Source organism: Triticum aestivum, chromosome 5D (assembly GCF_018294505.1).
Source record: "Triticum aestivum cultivar Chinese Spring chromosome 5D, IWGSC CS RefSeq v2.1, whole genome shotgun sequence".
NCBI classification, from domain to species: Eukaryota; Viridiplantae; Streptophyta; class Magnoliopsida; order Poales; family Poaceae; genus Triticum; species Triticum aestivum.
The window spans coordinates 365,925,002-365,945,084 of record NC_057808.1 but is presented as its reverse complement, the minus strand read 5'-3'; the positions used below and the strand labels follow the sequence as shown (position 1 = coordinate 365,945,084).

General features: G+C 45.1%; 1 protein-coding gene across 1 annotated transcript; it reads right to left on the bottom strand.

Annotated features, from left to right (window-relative positions):
• Positions 1-12,190: 12,190 nt before the first annotated feature.
• On the bottom strand, positions 12,191-19,587 carry LOC123121800 (RNA cytosine-C(5)-methyltransferase NSUN2). Its single transcript, XM_044541858.1, has 15 exons — positions 19,242-19,587; positions 18,977-19,065; positions 18,040-18,106; positions 17,844-17,959; positions 17,104-17,170; positions 16,950-16,998; positions 16,499-16,584; positions 16,119-16,369; positions 15,990-16,045; positions 15,475-15,560; positions 15,104-15,196; positions 13,860-14,295; positions 13,227-13,747; positions 12,894-13,122; positions 12,191-12,800 (listed from the first exon to the last, which is right to left on the bottom strand). Exons 1-15 carry the CDS (start codon positions 19,413-19,415, stop codon positions 12,499-12,501), a joined length of 2,622 nt encoding a protein of 873 aa, XP_044397793.1. The 5' UTR covers positions 19,416-19,587; the 3' UTR covers positions 12,191-12,498.
• Positions 19,588-20,083: the final 496 nt, after the last annotated feature.

The window sequence follows — 20,083 nt, the reverse complement described above, 5'->3', positions numbered from 1 at the left end:
ATAAACATCACATGCAATCAAATAGTGACATGATATGGCCAATATCATTTTGCTCCTTTGATCTCCATCTTTGGGGCACCATGATCATCTTTGTCACCGGCATGACACCATGATCTCCATCATCATGATCTCCATCATTGTGTCTTCATGAAGTTGTCACGCCAACAATTACTTCTACTTCTATGGCTAACGCGCTTAGCAATAAAAGTAAAGTAATTTACATGGCGTTATTCAATGACACGCAGGTCATACAAAAAATAAAGACAACTCCTATGGCTCCTGCCGGTTGTCATACTCATCGACATGCAAGTCGTGATCCCTATTACAAGAATATGATCAATCTCATACATCACATATATCATTCATCATATCTTCTGGCCATATCACATCACATAGCATATGCTGCAAAAACAAGTTAGACGTCCTCTAATTGTTGTTGCAAGTTTTTATGTGGCTTGTATAGGTTTCTAGCAAGAACGTTTCTTACCTACGTAAGACCACAACGTGATATGCCAATTTCTATTTACCCTTCATAAGGACCCTTTTCATCGAATCCGTTCCGACTAAAGTGGGAGAGACAGACACCCGCTAGCCACCTTATGCAACTAGTGCATGTCAGTCGGTGGAACCTGTCTCACGTAAGCGTACGTGTAAGGTCGGTCCGGGCTGCTTCATCCCACAATGCCGCCGAAACAAGATAAGACTAGTAGCGGCAAGAAGAATTGGCAACATCGACGCCCACAACTACTTTGTGTTCTACTCATGCATAGAAACTATGCATAGACCTAGCTCATGATGCCACTGTTGGGGAACGTAGCAGAAATTCAAAATTTTCTACGCATCACCAAGATCAATCTATGGAGTAATCTAGCAACGAGGGGAAGGGGAGTGCATCTACATACCCTTGTAGATCGCGATGCGGAAGCGTTGCAAGAACGCGGATGAAGGAGTCGTACTCGTAGCGATTCAGATCGCGGTTGATTCCGATCTAAGCGCCGAACCACGGCGCCTCCGCGTTCAACACACGTGCAGCCCAGTTACGTCTCCCACGCCTTGATCCAGCAAGGAGAGAGGGAGAGGTTGGGGAAGAATCCGTCCAGCAGCAGCACAACGGCATGGTGGTGATGGAGGAGCGTGGCAATCCTGTAGGACTTCGCCAAGAACCGCGGGAGAGGAGGAGGAGGGAGAGGGGTAGGGCTGCGCCAAGAGAGAGGAAGTCTCATGTCTATGGCAGCCCCAAAACCCCCACTATTTATAGGGGAGGGGAGGGGCTGCGCCCCCATCTAGGGTTCCCCCCAAGGGGTGCGGCCAGCCCTAGATGGGACTTGGGGGGCGGCCAAGGGGGGGAGAGAAGGGGCGCACCACTAGGTGGGCCTTAGGCCCATCTGAGCCTAGAGTTTCCCCCTTCCCCCCCTTCCTGCGCCCTGGGCCCCTTGTGGGAGGCGCACCAGCCCATCTAGGGGCTGGTACCTTCCCACACTTGGCCCACGCAGCCCCCTGGGGCCGGTGGCCCCACCTGGTGGACCCCCGGGACCCTCCCGGTGCTCCCGGTACGTTACCGATAGCACCCGAAACTTTTCCGGTGACCAAAGCAGGACTTCCCATATATAAATCCTTACCTCCGGACCATTCCGGAACTCCTCGTGATGTCCGGGATCTCATCCGGGACTCCGAACAACATTCGGTAACCACATATATCTATTCCCTATAACCCTAGCGTCACCGAACCTTAAGTGTGTAGACCCTACGGGTTCGGGAACCATGCAGACATGACCGAGACGTTCTCCGGCCAATAACCAACAGCGGGATCTGGATACCCATGTTGGCTCCCACATGTTCCACGATGATCTCATCGGATGAACCACGATGTCGGGGATTCAATCAATCCCGTATACAATTCCCTTTGTCTATCGGTATGTTACTTGCCCGAGATTCGATCGTCGGTATCCCTATACCTTGTTCAATCTCGTTACCGGCAAGTCTCTTTACTCGTTCTGTAACTCACATCATCCCGTGATCAACTCCTTGGTCACATTGTGCACATTATGATGATGTCCTACCGAGTGGGCCCAGAGATACCTCTCCGTTTACACGGAGTGACAAATCCCAGTCTCGATTCGTGCCAACCCAACAGACACTTTCGGAGATACCTGTAGTGCACCTTTATAGCCACCCAGTTACGTTGTGACGTTTGGTACACCCAAAGCATTCCTACGGTATCCGGGAGTTGCACAATCTCATGGTCTAAGGAACTGATACTTGACATTAGAAAAGCTCTGAGCAAACGAACTACACGATCTTGTGCTAGGCTTAGGATTGGGTCTTGTCCATCACATCATTATCCTAATGATGTGATCCCGTTATCAACGACATCCAATGTCCATGGTCAGGAAACCGTAACCATCTATTGATCAACGAGCTACTCAACTAGAGGCTTACTAGGGACATGGTGTTGTCTATGTATCCACACATGTATCTGAGTTTCCTATCAATACAATTCTAGCATGGATAATAAACGATTATCATGAACAAGGAAATATAATAATAACCTATTTATTATTGCCTCTAGGGCATATTTCCAACACACTCCTCTTCCCAAGCTCCCAATGGCAAGTGGTAGAGTGGCCCTTATAAAGGGGTCTCAACTCTCCTCAACTAGAAAGGTGGGATTAAACTTCCCACCACCTGCCATCTCATACATGGGCCTCAAGATTAACCAGGGATTAGTGCCCATCCATAATCCAACATACTCTTCGTGCATGTCTACGGCCGTTGCAATGTGAGCACAGTTGCACAAAACGGCTAATCCAGGACTTTCAGCAACACCCAGCCCAAGTAATAAATAAAGTTTGAAGCATCAGAGAAGAATATTTTCCCCAAAATGAAAAAAAAAGCACCAGAGGAGAAATAAGAAGCTGAAATCGGGTCAGAACAGTGCATGAACAGTAAACATTTTTACAAACCCTGAATTTGTCTTTTTTGCTGAAAGCTGCTCAGATGTTCAAATGATTTGAAAATTAGAGCGTACCTCTTGCATCAAATTATCTACCACAGCCCAAAAATTGGAAATTTTTTATTTTTTCTAGTATTTGTTTTGATTTTTTTGTAAGGGCGAGTGCAGGTGAGCCTGGGCTCAGAAGTGGATTACAGCTGAATTCGAGTCTACAAAAACTTGAGCACGTGCCACGTGTGGGTTCTACATCTAGTTTCCCACACCGAAGTAGCTGGCCAGGCGACCAGCTAGGCACTGCAGGCAAAGTCTACTTGTCCATAGCACTGGCCATTTTTTCTATTTTGACAACCGGGGCTGCACCGACCGAATACCACTAGCTAGCAGTTGGCACCACGGAGCTGGCGCGCATGTGCAAACGGGTCAACCGACAACCGGCACGCCGGACGGACGTGACATTGACTGCCTCGCCCCCAAAAGCTACCTGGCCTACCGGAGGGGGATTTCTCAATGCGGACCGGTCGGGTCGTCACGTACGGTGTCCCATCGTCTCCCGACTCTAGCCTACCTACGCAGTGGATAACTTTTTGAGCTAGTCGGCGCGCGGTGGCGCGGCAGTGCGCTGGGCCGTGCGCACGCTCGTAGAAAGTCACCAGGGGCGTGTTTGGTTGCCGTTATCAACAGTTCCTGCATCGCATGCACTTCTCAACCCAGCCTGGTTGAGCAAAAACAGGCCCTAATACGCCATATGCAACTTGATTGGTTGCCTGCATCCCTAGTCCCCGCATTAGGTAATACGCAAGTGCACTTTGTTTGGTTGGCTGCATTGGCCCTAGCGGCACATGAACACGGCATTTGCTTGCATACGGCGTACATGTTGTGCTTACCTTGTACCCTAGTTGGTGAGCTTACCCACAATGATCACACCTAGCACACTAACGCCACAACACAGCAATGGTGACGAACTGGGCGAAGATGATGAAGTTCTTCAGCTTTAGGCCGAACTGACGATCCACCTTAGCAGCTTCCACTTTGACAGCTCCAACCTTGGCACTGTCGACACTGCTGCCTCCGTGCTTTCGCACCCAGGCAGAGTAAGCTTGTTCTGTTGCCTACTTAGTCTTGAACCCTCTATAGTTGTTGTTGCTATATGATGCCACTTGTGCATTGGCTTCTTCCCATGAACTATAAACCCCTGGAACCTCACCAATGAACACGGCATACCACTTGCCCTAGCAATGCACAAGAGCAAGAGTTGAAGCAGCAAATCAATGGAGCACAAGTAGCAAGCAAAGTAGCACACAAACAACAATGGAGCAGAAGAGAAGTAAAGCATGCATGATCATACGGCATAGCAAGTTCTTCCTAGCACTACCTTGGTGTTAACCTACCACCACATCCAAAAGAGGGTGTCGTCCTACCACCGCAAGTTCACCATCACCGTGAGGGGTTAGTATATACCACCTCGCCAAAATATACAGACCATCAAATAGTTTTTGAGCCCTAGCTACACAAAATGTACGTCGTCATCGTCGTCGTCGTCGCCACCACCATCGCTGTCGGGGATCATGCACGCTCACAGGCAGCACTACTCTAGTAGTAGTGCTTGCCTAGCCAGCTCCTGAGCCACAGCACCCTATGAGCATCGGCCATGGCAACGAACCCAACACCCTGGGCCGTGTTGTCAAGCAGGTGGCTGAGAGCTGCCATGAGAGCCTCGTCGCTGAAGCCACCCTGGGTCATGATAGCGCCATACAGGTCAGGGTGGACGTCGAGGGGCTTGCACTCCCTGATGGCTGTTGCCACCTCCTTCACCGCCTCAGTCATGCTGCAGAAGACATTGATCTCCTCCGCCATCAGGCCTCCTCTCTTCCTCTTCCTATCAACGGGGTCAAATGGCTTGTCGAAGGGCTTCGCAGCGGGCTTGTCAGGGCCATCAAGGATCTCGACGTCCGGGGTCCCAGGGAAGTCAGGCATGGGAGAACAATAGGCTCCCCCGAGCACATGGCATGCTTCCCAGTTGCCAGCCCGAAGGAGAATATGTGATGCATCTGGTTGTAGTTCTGGATGGGTGTGTTGAGGAACTCAACGTCCCTTGGGTGGTCCTAAAAATGAAACACAAGTGTTGTTAGTTGCGATTAGGAGTAGGCAATGGTGGACAGTATGAAAAGGAAGAGGGTTGTGAGCTAACCGCGACATGGCCGGCGTAGTGCTCTGCCTCAAGAACTATGGAGCAAGTGTTCTCATCCCATGAGGCGCCGCTAAGGTCTCTCAGCTTGGACACTTGGATCCATCGACTTCTCCACTTCCTCAGGTGGTTGTACACCTGGGTGGCAGACACCTCTTGTCCACAGAACTCGAACACCTGCTTCGCAACGGTGTTCAAGTGCACCTCCTTAAAGCCCTTGTCAGTCCTAACTCCACTAGAGATGAGCTCACACATCTTGTTCAGCACGAACGTGGACATGAACGGCTGCCACTTCATGTTGTTCGACCTACTATCCTTCTTTGCCTTTGTTGCTGCTAGCTTGAGTGCAGCGGCAGCAGCAGCAGTAGTTGGCTCAACGAGCACTACTGGCACATAGAGGGAATCAGACTCGAACACCTCTGAATCAGGTGCCATCTCAGACATAGGCTGCGAGTCCTCGACAAACGATGAAGCAAACTGGCTGTCGGACACGACAAGGGCCTGACTAAGATCTTGTGTCTGCGTGGTCATGTCCTAGAATCGTAGCACGCATTGACAGTGAGCATAGCACACAACATACCGGACAATCCATGAAAGCAGGAGCATACATGTACATGGTTCATCACTATCATAGCAAGCACATGCTTCATCACTATCATACTAAGCATACATGTACATGGTTCATCACTATCATAGCAAGCACATGACCACCAATAGCTACAAATCACAGATCTGAGCATGATTCAACACAAGCACAAGGTTCAACTTCAAACTCTACTACTAATCTAGCCTACCACATGCTTGAACATCTAGCCCTACCACAAATTGTAACCACAGCATAGCAACCAACCATATCAGCTCACAGATCAGACCACTAATCAACCATGCATCTAGATCAAACCCTAGCTGCAGCTTAGATCTAGCTAGAAGGAACAGTGAGAAAGGGGGATTCAACTCACAGAGGCCATGGCTGCAGCTTGAGGACGAGGGGGGATGGTGGTGGAAGATGAACGCCGGCCGGTGAAGGAGCTCCGACGCCGTGGACAGCCGGCCGATGAAGATGCGCCGCTTACCTGCTCGTCGGTGCCGATGCGCGTCGGCGGGAAAGCGCGAACTGAGGAAGAATGGTGGCGGGAGTTGGGGCGGTGAGGGAGGGGCTAAATAGGGGGTGGAGCGGCGGGAGGTGAGCCGAAATCCTCCCGCCGATTTTTCGGCGATGCGGGCGAGCTCGCGACATCTCCCCTGCTCGCACGAGGGGAGAAGCGCGTCGCCCTCCCCTGCCTCGCCCTGGCCAGGCTCGCGAGCTACTGCCGATTCGTGTGTTGCCCCTGGGCCTGGCCTGGACGTGCTTTAAGCTTCGTGCGATGCGGGCCGCACAGTGAATGCAGGAAACCAAACGGGCCAAATTCTTCCCCCTCGGGCCAGGCTGGGCCTCATGCGGGCAACCAAACACGTCACAGATGGCCGTGGCAGGCCGGGTCCGGGATACCGTTTTTGAAGACCACCAACTCGTCCGTGCATCCAAAATGCTGTGAAAAAGATTGGAAGATTCAGCTTCAGCGGGGAGACAGGACCAGAGGAGACATTGGGTAGACCTTCTACAGATACCACTGCTCTTTTTAAGATTTCAAAGTATTGGACTCTATACTAGTAGGTCTGCCCGTACTGCGTTGCATGGACACATGGACCCTTTCAGTCATTCCTTGGCGCGTCCAAGTTGCGCACGTGACATTCCTTCAACGTCTTCTCCTAACTTTCTACCAGCGGTATCTCAACGTTCCTCGTGCAAAACGGTTTCTAAGCACGAGCTCGACAACGCAGAGAACAGACCACTGAGATTAGACATTCCGGATACGGCACAATTTCCACTACCATCACCGGAATGACTACCCCAAGCACCCAGAAGCATGCACCTACACGTAAGATCAAAACGTCTCAAACAAATTAGAATTGTCCGCATTCATGTTCCGAGTTCCGTTAGACAATCGTGTGCCAACATCACAACAAAAAGAAAAAAGTTTATTTTAAACCTAAATTCGTAGAGGTTTGGAGAAATGAACTCCTAAATCGAAATCCCGGTCGATTGCACCCTGAACTGTGGAATCCCGGTCTAAACCGAACCTTCGGGTCGTTTGCATGGCCGGATCGGGGTATTTCGCAGAGGGCACGCACCTGCTCCCTGCTGGGCCGGCCCACTTTATTTTTTCGCTAAAAACAAGAAATAAATGCACCGGCCCATTTTATTTCTTTTGTTAAAAACGACAAATAAGTGCACAGTGAGGCTCGAACGCGAGATACCGTGCTCTGCGCTGTATGATCAACGCAAGAACCACCAGGCACACGACACAAGTTGTGTTTTCTTCCTCCCTTTTTTTTTCTTTCCTTTTTTTTCTTCTTATTTTCCAGTTTCCTTTTTTATTAAATTCATGATTTTGTTTGCATATTGTTTTGGAATCCTGTAATTTAATATTTTTTTGAATGCTCGAATTATTTTAAACTATATAAAAACCGGTGGCCATCTTAGTAGGAAATGGCAAACAAAAAACAAGAACCTTGTGAACCAGAATTTCAAAAGATCAAAAGTTCACGAATTTTGGAAAAAAGGTTCAAGGATTTAGAAAAAGTTCAACAATTTTGAAAACAAGTTCTCAGATTTTGAAAAGAAAAGTCCACGTATTTAATAAAACTCATGCATTTCGAAAAAAATTCAAATTAAAAAAGAATTCGTGGATTTAAATAAAGTTCACGGATTTGAAAACATTCATGAAAAAAGAGTTCGTGAATTTTTTTCTCTTTTTTCTATCTTTTATTTTTTTTTCTTTTGTTTCCTTTTTCCTGTATTTATAAAAAGTTCGTTACGTATTCTAAAAAATGGTTATCATATATTTGCACGGAAAGAGGAAGTAGCGAGTTCGAATTATCTTGCACGCGCCTTTTTTTAGCAGTGTAGCAGAAAATAATTCAAATGGGCCGGCCCAACGGGGAGGACAGGTTCGCCCGGTCAACACTGCTGCTCTGTGGCCCATGAGTCAGAAGAATCCCATTTGACATTTTGCCATGTCAGCGTTTTATGCCTCAGACGACTTCGATTTAGACTGAGATTGCGTAGTTCAGGGTGTAATCGACCGGAATTTTGACTTAAGAGTTCATTTCGCTGAACCTCTACAAATTCAGGGTTTAAAATAAACTTTTTCCCACCAAAAGCAAACTGATACGTTACAGGGGAGCAATCAACAGTCTAGCACCAACTATGCGGTGTGGTTTTTCATGGCAATGCAGTAGGATAGAAATCCCTACGGTTTAAGAACGAAGGAATGCCCAACAACAGTCTCACTAGAGTAATCATCAACTCGTAGGCCAGGTAGCGGGGCTCTGCTGCATCATCGTAACGAGATATAACATGCCTCCTTGCATTGGTGTCAAACCGAGCTACTACGTGTCCTTGACATCTGAGATATCCATGTCTTCTGATGCTTTGCTCTCAAGCACACAATTTGGATCAACCGTCTCGGCGCCACCATCCAGAAAAATTCTACTTCCTCTGTTCCTAAACATTTGTCTTTCCAAAGATTTCAACAAGTAACTACATACGAAGCAAAATAAGTGAATCTACACTCTAAAATATGTCTATATACATCCGTATGTGGTAGTCCATTTAAAATCTCTAAAAAGACAAATATTTAGAAACGGAGGGAATAGTAAATAGTACTCCATGTTTCCAGTAGTAATCTGGGAAAGTTTCAGTTTATTTGTACAAAAGGATTAGGAGATAATCAACTTTTTCTTCAAAAGAGCGTTCGGTTTTCTCTTCTTCTTTTTTTGCGGGTAACGTTCGGTTTTCTCGGCTTAAACTTTGAACCCACCCTTCATTTTTTTTCTAGATTCGCCACTGCTTCACACCATTGGGAGGCGTGTGGAGCATTGTGTGGTCCTCGCGGAGGCGGTGCTCGGCGAATGGTACCGCTTTGTCGTCGAGATGGTCTTCTAGGCCCCGATCCACGTCGAATTTGTTCGGCAGGACGAAATCGACGAACGGCCGGTGTAGGTTCATGTAATATCCTCTAGGCAGCGAGGTTAGGGTTTATCATCATGTGTGCGCGCCAACAAGGTCTGGTGTCTGGTGCTTTGGATCAGTTAAGGGGTTCAACGACGTCGGCTGCGGCTCCAGGGAGCTAGTCTCTAAGGGGCGCATCATGAAGACGTCTCGGCTATAATTGGCAAGGTCAAACTGGCTAGCTTCAGCAGGGGAGCGGTGATAAGGAGCACGTCATCGGCTTGTTTTGACGGCAGTAGTAGTCGTTTAGTGGTTCATGGATCTTAATGTATTTAATTATGTTTGAAAAGCTTTGTACTTCTGATGAATCTTTATAACATATCCGGATCGTTTTTCATATAACGGAAAAGAAGTGTACCTTCTTGGGTTACTTAACATGTGTGCCATTACCCTCAACATTTATGGATCTAAACTTTTAGAAGCAGATAATTTTTGTCGTTGACCAATGGTGTCATGGTGACTTTGCATGGGTGATAGATTACAAAAAATATTGAGAGGGAGAGAGAGAGCGCGCGCGCAAATATATATATATATATATATATATATATATATATATATATATATCATTTAATACGAAATCAAGTAAAAAAACATTTCTTAAAACTGAAATCTTCTTGAAGATTCGGTAAATAACAATAGTCAACATGTTTGAACTGGATCCAGGGAAAATTCAGTGCATACCGCTGAATTATATGTTCGGCCAAAAAAAACTTATTTATCATGGATTCAGTAAAAGACCAGTGGATACCTCTATCGCTGTAACTTACATTTGGGTACTATGGACGCAGCACGAATTAAATAGATGCATAGTGGATCTGTGGATGGCACAGCGGCAGCGAGTAATGATTCTCAGGAGACATGAAGGTAGTGTAATCTTTGCAGCTTATCATTTCTTATTCCACTGCAACGATGCTCTTGAAACGGAGATTCATGCTATGATGCAAGACATGACGTTGGCTAAGCAGCATTCTGAAGGGTCCATCATTGTCCAGTTGGACTCTTCAAAGGCTTTAGCGACATTATTTGGTAGTAGCTTAGCTCGTTCAGCATATGCTTGTCTTGTAGCTGAGATTAAATAGTTGATTGTCGACTGGGAGTTTGTTGTACAGAAGCTTATATGGAAGAAAATTAGGGTAGCAGCTCGATTGATTTTGCACAGTCGAACCGAGTTTAGCACTGTTTTTATGGCTATAGGGAGGATCACCTTGCATTGAAGAACTTCTACATCTCGACTATAACCCCATAATTTTGAAATAAATTTCCTTTTTCTCCCAAAAAATATGTCGTGGTCAAGCATTCAATATGCCTTTCCCTGAAAAAGAAAACGTTCAATATGCCTTAGATCTCACATTACAATATCATTCTCCTAGCCAAGCCATGGTCACATGCATGCAGCATGGCCGTCGTCGTCCTTGACGATTTCTGACGCGACCGAACAGCAAGTCTACCGTAGTACGTCTCGCCGTGTCCACAACGGCGCTAAGTGCTGAACTGCATCTAAAAAAGGGTTATCTCCCCAGCATTTCGAGAGCGGATGGGTGACGAGCTCATAGAAAATCATAGTAGCTGCCAACAAAAGATCCAACACACGAGTCGTACTACCACGCGCAGCCAAAAAAACATCCCCAGTTCGTCTTGCGACCATGGACTTGTGTACCGTTTCTCTCCGTGACGTGACATTACTGATCCAGTCTAGCAGAGGAAAACACTTTTGTCATCGATGATAATAACCTAAGTACTAATTAACAAACCACACGTCATGTTCCATTTTTCTGCCCTATCGACCCGAGGAGATGGTAATTAACTAATTATCCACCTAACGAGTAAGCAGTCTAGTCTACCGCCGTACACATGCATCATGCGTTGCAATGTGAGCACAGTTGCACAAACCGGCTAATCCAGGACTTTGAGCAACCTAGCTAGGCAATAACTAACTAAAAAAAGTTTGAAGCACCAGAGAAGAGATAAGAACCTGAATTCTAGTGTACAAGAACTTGAACGCATGCCACGTGGGGTTTTACATCTAGTTTCCCACACCGAAAGTGACCGAGGGAGCCAGCTAGGCACTGTCGCCACACGCTCCATCAGGCAAAGTCTACTTTCTCCGGAGCACCGACTGATTGTTTTTCTATTTGACAACCGGAGCTGCACCGACCGAACAGCACTGGCAACTACTAGTACTACTCGCTAGCAGTCGGCACCACGGAGCTGGCGGTGCCGCGGACTTGTATGGTATCGACGGGAATTCTCCAAGAGCGTGTGCAAACAGGTCGATCGATCGGTGTCCACCGGCACGCCGGACGGACGTGACATCGACCGCCCTCACCCCCACCCCAAAAAGCTACCGTGGCCTACCCAAGTGCTTTTCTCCGTCGGGTCGTCACGTACGGTGTCGCAGGTGCGCTGGGTCGTGCGCACGCCCGTGGAAAGTGACCAGGTGGCCGGGTCGACGCCGCTTCTCGCCTCGGACGGCCGGGATACCGTTTTTGAAGACCACCAACTCGTCCATGCATCCTCCCAAAGGCTAAAACGTCGTGAAAAGGTGGGCGATTTAGCTTCAGAAGAAGGGACACGGGGACCAGAGGAGACCTTGGGTAGACCTTCTACAGATGCCACTGCTCTGTTAAGACTTCAAAGCATTGGTCTCTAGTAGGTCTACACGTACTGTGTTACACGGTACTGAATCCATCCCTTTGATCAGTGATTCCTTTGCGCGTCAAAGTTGTGCACGTGGTGTTACTTCCGTTTGTCAATGTCTTCTCCTAACTTTCTAGCACCAAATGATATGTCAACGGTTCTCGTGCAAAACGTTTCTAAGCACGAGTTCCTCTTATTGACAACGGAGAGAACAGACAACTGAGATTACACATTACGGATACGGCAGAGACCACTGAGAACAGACCACTGAGATTAGACACGTTTTCTAAGCACGAGTTCCTCTTATTCCCATCACCGGAATGACTACCCCCAAACACCCAGAAGAATGCGCGTACACACAAGATCAAAATGCCCCGAGCAAATTAGAATTGTCCACTTTCATGTTCCGAGTTCCGTTCGACAGTCGTGTGCCAACATCACACCAAAAACAAACTGATACGTTACAGGGGAGCAACCAGCAGTCCAGCACCAACTATGCGGTGTGGTTTTTCATGGCAATGCAATAGGATAGAATCCCTACAGGAAGAACAAAGGAAAGGCAACAACACTCCCATTAGAGTAATCATCAACTCGTAAGCCAAGTAGCGGTCTCTGCTGCATCATCGAAACGAGATATAACATGCCTCCTTGCATTGGTGTCAAACCGAGCTACTCCGTGTCCTTGACGTCTGAGATATCCATGTCTTCTGATGCTTTGCTCTCAGGCACACAATCTGGATCAACCGTCTCGGCGCCACCATCAGGCTGCTCATCTGATCCATCATCACTCTTCAGGTCGGGCTTCCCATCATCAACTTTTGGGATTTTGAGCCCGAAACGAAATGAGATCCTTTCAAGCAGCTCCCTCCCATCCATGGGAGTGACCATGACGCACAGATTGGTCTTTCCTTTCCAACAAACAACGGCGATTGCAGAGGGATCCATGCCTATGGACTCTAGATCCTCATGCCCTGGAATTTTTATAAAGATGCTTCAGCTGCAATCAAACTGTGACAATTCACTTCTAATTGAAGGCTCAAAAAGGAAAAGGGAATGTAATTTACCTTCACGTAAGATTACGACACAGCAACCTTGTAGCAAAGCTGAAGCTTGCTCACCGAATTTTGCATCCACAAAATCAGGGAATTTAATGATTCTGTATTGTAAGAGGTGCTGAAAGTCTATTGCAGATGCATATAGAATCTGTTTGGTGATGTAAGGAAGCAGCAGAGGCAATCCCTCGGATGACAACCTAAATGTGCATGGTGAACCCTCCTTTGACGACTGCCTTTCCTGAAAGACAAGGGATGGGCAGAAGATGGTAGCAGTGTTTATGTAAAGTTTGCTCTTCTAAGAAAAGCTTGAAAAAAATAAACAGAAATTAGTGGCACACTTACAAATATCTTTAAGCCAAGTGAGGTGATTTTCAGCCGCTCGCCAACTTTCAAATTGAGGTCCAAAACTTCTTTAACTGATTTTGAGACATAGTATATTCTTTTAACATGATTAGTATCAGGATTCCTAGTCACAAGATGGCCTTCAAGGGCAAATGAATCCTTGATGCCGTAGAAAGACACTATGCTTCTGATTGTCGCTTCGTCTTTGAAAAATATCACAGGATCAACCCCTCTCCATCTGCCTTGGTTCTGGGTCTTTCTTTTATCTCTCCTTGTCGCTTGATCATTTTGCGCCTCACCAGCAACCACCTTAGCTTCCTCAGAACTTTTATCTTTTGAAATTTCAGTATCCATGTCTCTGTTTTGTTGCTCAACAAGAACATGGGTGTCATCAACCCCTGGCTGCTGAACTGAAATTTCTTCAGCCGGCACCGTATCTGATCCCTGACCATTCGAACATTTCAAAGCCTTGTCTTTCGAGGTACTGCGCTCACCTTTCATCACTTCTACCACCAGACTCTCTGAAATTATGTTCATTGTATAGTGTACTTGAGTACTACGAACCAGTATCTACTATGAGATTTGATGCAATAATAATTGAAACATATGGAATAGATGGATTTAAGATAATACCATTCAGCGGAGAGAGTTTCTGAAGGACTGCTATAAAAAATGCTCCACTGTTTTGGTCATGAGGAATAATTCGCATGCAACGATGTAGCGGTAAATTTGAATGCTCTGTAACGATGGAGGCTGAATCTGTTTTTTCATCTGAGCCCCTTGAAACTTTAACAGACTCAGATTCATCTTGTTTTATCTCTTCAGTATTGGCATTGTCACCGTTATTGCTGTCACTGGTCGCTATCTTCGTTTCTTCTTTTCCCTCTACCATATCCCCTGACTCATTCATATCTGCATCGACTGCATTGATGTTGACCTCAACACTGCCACCCGCCGTACAGCTGTCCGTGGTACCTTTACCCGAGGGGAACATACTTGGCAATATTGCATTCTTCCTGTAGTGAAGTACATCATTATGACTGCCCAACCAAGACGCTCTATCCCGTACCTGCAATAATTAGAAAGAATCACGGAAGGGAGCAGAGTGCCAGGAATTATGCAATGTATACAGGCCAATTGGGGTAGGATAATTTTGTTAGAGAACAACAAGAACAAAAGAATAAAATGCAAACTACTCCCTCCATTCCCAAATATAAGTCCTTTTAGAGATTTCAACAAGGGACTACATACGGAGCAAAATGAGTAAATCTACACTCTAAAATATGTCTATATACATCCGTACGTTGTAGTCCATTTGAAACCTCTAAAAAGACTTATATCTAGGAACGGAGGGAGTACTTTCCAAAAACAACAGCAACTGGGCAAATCAAAACGTCACTTGTTACACAATTGTCCTTGCAGAAGTGTGGCAAACTTCCATATTTTTTTAAGAAGTGTGAAAAGGAATTATTCTTCTTAGTAGAATATTGATACAAATTGGGACATCTCTCCTCTTTATGTAATCTCTTTTACACCTCTTTAAAAAACTTACAATGCGAAAAAGTGAAATTACATTTAAACAGAAAATGTTTGGGATGTAGTTGTATGATGTGACATGCGAGTGCAAATCCTATCTCCACTTTATCCAATGCACACTATGTTTTGATTATTGTTAGTAAATAAGGTGCCTAATTAGACCATGAAATAGAAGATGATCAACATCTTACGTGATCTGCTTGTACTAACCTTCACAAAGGATGACAAGTTACAGGTTCACAAGAAACCATGACTAATTAGGAAAACAAACACCTGATGGGCAAAACACGCTACTATAAATAACAAGAAAATATGCATGATATAGAGATAGGCACACTAACCTTCCAGGTTCTAAGTCCAGGACGGCGGATCAATTCAGGTAGCTCATTAGAAACATCAAGGAGTTCAACAGAATCCCCACATCTCCGCAGAATCTATATAGTGGAAAAATATGATCAATCAATGTTACAATAAGGCATACAAAACAACTATATAAAAGAACCTGCAAAAAGCAATATGCTAAAAAATGAGCATGATTTGTGGTCAAATCTCAATGCATTTCTCTGACAATTATTGTTGGGCACTGGACACCATTTTATGATTTTATCAAACTATTCAAATATATAAAAATAAAAAGCCTCACCAAATCAAACACGAAACATTAGTACATTATATTAAATATCAGAGAGAGAAGTCAAGCAACAAAAATTACCTCACCAACAACAGCTTCATTTTCAACAGGATTCATTGAGCATGTTGAGTAGACCATCCTTCCGCCCACTTTAAGTAACCCAATGCCTGACAACAAAAATACAATCTTAACTTCTTTTAGTAGCAAATCATTAACAGGGCACCTAGCATATCATCTGTCCGTCATAGTTGGAAAGTGTCAGAACTATTAAACTGAGAGCAAAATTGTATATCACATGATTGATTGCAAAAGAAAATCAAAGCCAGCATACATATCTTGATAATGTATGCATCTGACAAGAGTTATAAGAATCTTAACAAGATCCAGGATCCTAAGCAGTATGTTATCTCTCACTCATCATGTGATCAAATACTCAGATTCATGAAACATTTCATGGCACGAAACATTACGATGCCAATCGTGAATTGTGCAAGGGAACCACAAAGGTGACATAGAATGCTTATATACATTAGACCAACTTAACAATTCAGCGAAACGCATATTTGATAATGGTGTAAGTATATTTTAATACTTACCACGCATAGCTATTTCCACTTGGAGACGATGAAGTCCATTACCCATGCCAATATTCCTGGGTAGCCAATTCAGTAGATAAGGAACTAAGGAGAAAATGAAGCAAACAGGCTAAATGGTACGGTATTTACCATGTTCTCCACATATCAGGAGCCTTACGGGCAGTTCCATCCCCACTACATGGCACATCACACAGTATACGATCAAATTCCAGCCTCTGCAGCTTGGACTCTGCACATGCTTCTGGACAGAACTTTGCAAGGCTACAGCCAGGAAAATTCTGGGCTTCATGATTTGTCACTATCAGGTTGGCTGTGCACATTCTCTTCGTCTGATGAATCAGAAGGTTGCATCTTTGCACATCAACATCATTAGCTACCACCTGATTACAGAGTAGACAGTGCAAACTATTAATAACAGATGATAAAATCAATGTTTTGTTTTCAGAATTGATAGAAACTGTAAATAACTATAGCTGTATCCGTTATATGTAATAGATGACGAAATCCACCATGGCAGTTGGAAGCACTCCAGGCTTTGTTGACTGGTGGATCATCTCAAGTAACTGGAAAGTTTTAGACCCTGGAGCGGCACACACTGCACAAGGTCACAAAATTCACGAGATATATTACTGTGTTACAGAAACCTTTCCTCTCAAACAAAAAATCAAAACACTGTATTCAAATACTGTGTGAATAAGTTTAAGCCAAAACAACCTGAAAAGAATGGGCTTAAATGAAAGATTCAGCTACCTCATGGACAAATTGTGTAGCTATAAGTGCTGGATGTTATGTTTTTCTTTTCTTTTTCGACTTTTTTGCACTTATACAAAAAGAAAACTCATTCTAGAACTCTAAACCCTTTTTTGGCAACTAGTTTATCGGGCATGGACGTTACAAACCGGATTAGTATGGTATGCAAATTGCACACTATTAACATGTGTAATGATGGATAAAACATACTGTCAAGAATATGATGGTCAGGTTGCACATTCAGAAACAAAGGCGGGACCTGCAAAAGCAATGTACATCGTTTAGACAAGAACTGCCCCAACATATGTAAGGCATCATAGATAAACAACATAGGGCATCTTCGAAGTAAACATAAAGCACTCACCATGCTGACAGCCTCTTGCCTGGTAATATTACCAACTTCATTCTCTTGCTTCAAGAATTCATGGAAACTGGGTCAAAAAAATAGATGTTAAATTAACAATGACATGTCATTAGAATATTAAGTATAAGAGCTTCGAGTGTTACAATTTCTAACGGCAGCATATTGTTAAGCATGCCAATGGTTACACAATTTTATTCTCCGAAGAAATTTGGGGTGGGTGACAAACAAGCTCGTCATTGGCTTTTGCAATATGGCTTCATGCAATCATGCATCAGCTTATCTAAGCCACTACAGGTCGACAGCTACTCTATCAGTTCAATTAGCACCCTAAAAAATCTTATGAGAATCGTCAACAAGAAAATATAGAATAAGATGAATACACAATATGACATTACAAGTTTCAAAAGAGGTAACTGACAAGTTTCGGTGAACTGTTAATCGCAGAATACAGAACTCGAGGCAAATCGCTGAAGCAGCAAGTTTGATAACCGATTCATGATGGATTTCACTTAATTCGGTCAATCATATTAAACAATTTGGATTTCATTAAACAACGTTTAAGGGACAAGCATGATCTCGATAGAGCATGATACATCACTTTATGCAAAAGAAAATTGTGAAGTTTAAATATATTCATTTGTATGAAACACCAGTTTAACAAGTAGTCATGTACCCTATACTGCACACGGTTTGGTAAGGTTCATTTAAAATAAACAGCATGCAGTACAAGGTCGGTTTACCTCTCAAGTGCCTGGTTTCTCCTCAGTTGCATCCGAGAAAAGTTCAAATGCCATGCAAGATTGCCAGGGTACCAGGCCAAAGGCCGAATAGCCTCTTTTTCATGGTCATCACTGACCTGTCCATGACAGAAGTATTATGAAATAGAAAATATCAAGGGCATAACTTACATGCATGCATAAGTTTTTAAGAAATTACCTCAGACTCTAACGACTTCCTGAAGTCATTTTCTAATTGTGAACAAATGTCTTGATAAAACTGACAGCTGGGAAGCAAATAAAAACATTTAGCTTAATACAATAGAAGAATAAAACCTTAAACAAAAAAAAATTATCAGAATTATACCTGACATAAAAAAAAGTAAAATGGGGCCCTAATACAAAGAGTACCTTTTGCTCTAACTATTAGGTCGGTTGTTTATATTCTTGGAAAGTAAACACACATGAGAAGGTGACAGATGTGTTCATAATTAAATGTCTTGTTAACCAAAGCAAGTGACCAGCAGGCAAACCAGAACAGAAATCATATCATCCTTTGCTTGTCAACGGAACGAGTATATACCTCCATGGAGTAAGTCCAAAACTTTGCCAACAAACACAATAGTTGCCAATTGACAAACATTGAGAGCAACAGCCAGAATGCCAGATATGCTTACTAACTAAATAACACCAATTTATTGAAAATATTCATGAAAATCGGATCCTCTTGAAAAGAGTAGCACAGAATTCCCAAATAAAGCGCTTGTTCGGAGGAGGCAGACCAAAATGTAATTCTCGAGAAGTTAGCTGATCTTTCACCTAGTTGATCACAGTTAACAGACAGTAGCTGGTCTTTCATCTAGAACATAAACATGCCAGGAAGTTTCTATTTCAGTAATAGTTCATACACACTAACTGTTACGTGGAGGAACTCATATGCAAGGAGGATGCGGCTGCCAGCTGCTGCATCCGTCTCAGAGTTGGACAAGGCAGAGGGCAGAGCATAGCTGCTCTCGACTGGAGAGAATAAAATTAGGGAATTCTTAGTTCAGAAAGTTTATTAGGTTTAATTGTCGATTCAGTATCCAATTGCGTCGAGTCCAGGCCATTTGCATACATATGTAAGCATGCTTACGTTTCAGAGAAAGCAAAGTTACCTCGCATTAATCCTAAAAGCGGCTGGCAATGGCTTCCGGAGCATGCTCATGAAGGCATCCCACTCTTCCTCCGGAACAATTTGCTGCCCCTGCAATGCATACACAAATCTACATTCAATAGGAATCTAAACAAGCCACATCACCAGTTTCTAAGTAATGCTACATCCAGTTAATGTCACAGGGCTAGCACTGCTCCATGTTAATGTCATCGAGCCAAAAATGTCAAAAAGGGAAGTTGCGCGTGATCTGAACCAGGCGTCGGCACCTTGTAGTAGGCCTCGAAGGCCAGGTTCTCCGTGGCGAACGGCTGCCAGCCGTTCCCCTCGCCTCCTTCGCCGGCGGAGGCGGGAGGGCGCCTGGGGTTGTCCTTCCAGACGTTCTCGCGCTCCTGCTTGAAGTGACGACGCTGCGAGCGCCCGCGCTTCCTGCCGCCCCCCATCTCTCCCTCTAGCGCACGCTCCGCAGCTTCGTCTGCTGCCGCGACCCGTCAGCGGCGGCGCGGAGGGAGGTGGCGGTGGCGGTGGCGCGAGCGAGGAAGGAGTTTGAGCGCCTGCGGTTTGGTGGTGAGGTTTAGGGAGTGGCGGCGATGGAGGTGGGAAGAGAGGCGAGGAGGTCGCGAGGGGTGGGGAATGTTAGGCGGGCTCCGGTTGGGCTCATCGCGAATCGGAGGAGCGCGAAGTGATCTATGGGCTGAAGTTCACGCGAGAAGCCTAATGGGCTTATTAGTTTAAAGACTTTTGGGCCGGCACCTGGGGGCCCATCTCCGCGAGATAGATAGGCTCGCACTGTCGGTCGAGCCATTCCTCTTCTGCTCTCCCCCGCCGATCTGCAGCTTCTCTCCCCCAAACCCCTCGCCTGAGCGATCTGCAGCATCTCTCCCCGGCCGATCTGCAGCATCCTCGCCGCCGTGACCTTCCACTGAAATGAGGCGCATTTCTCCACCTCCCGTACAAAATTCTTCTTAAAAAAGGAAAGGGCGTGTAAAGAAATTGTACTTTAAAATGACACAAAAGGGGTGTGTAAAGAAATTCTATTTATGATTTTTTTTTTTACAGCTCCTGTGCACTGCAGGAGTAGTCCACTGCACGATAGCAGAATTTTGTACTT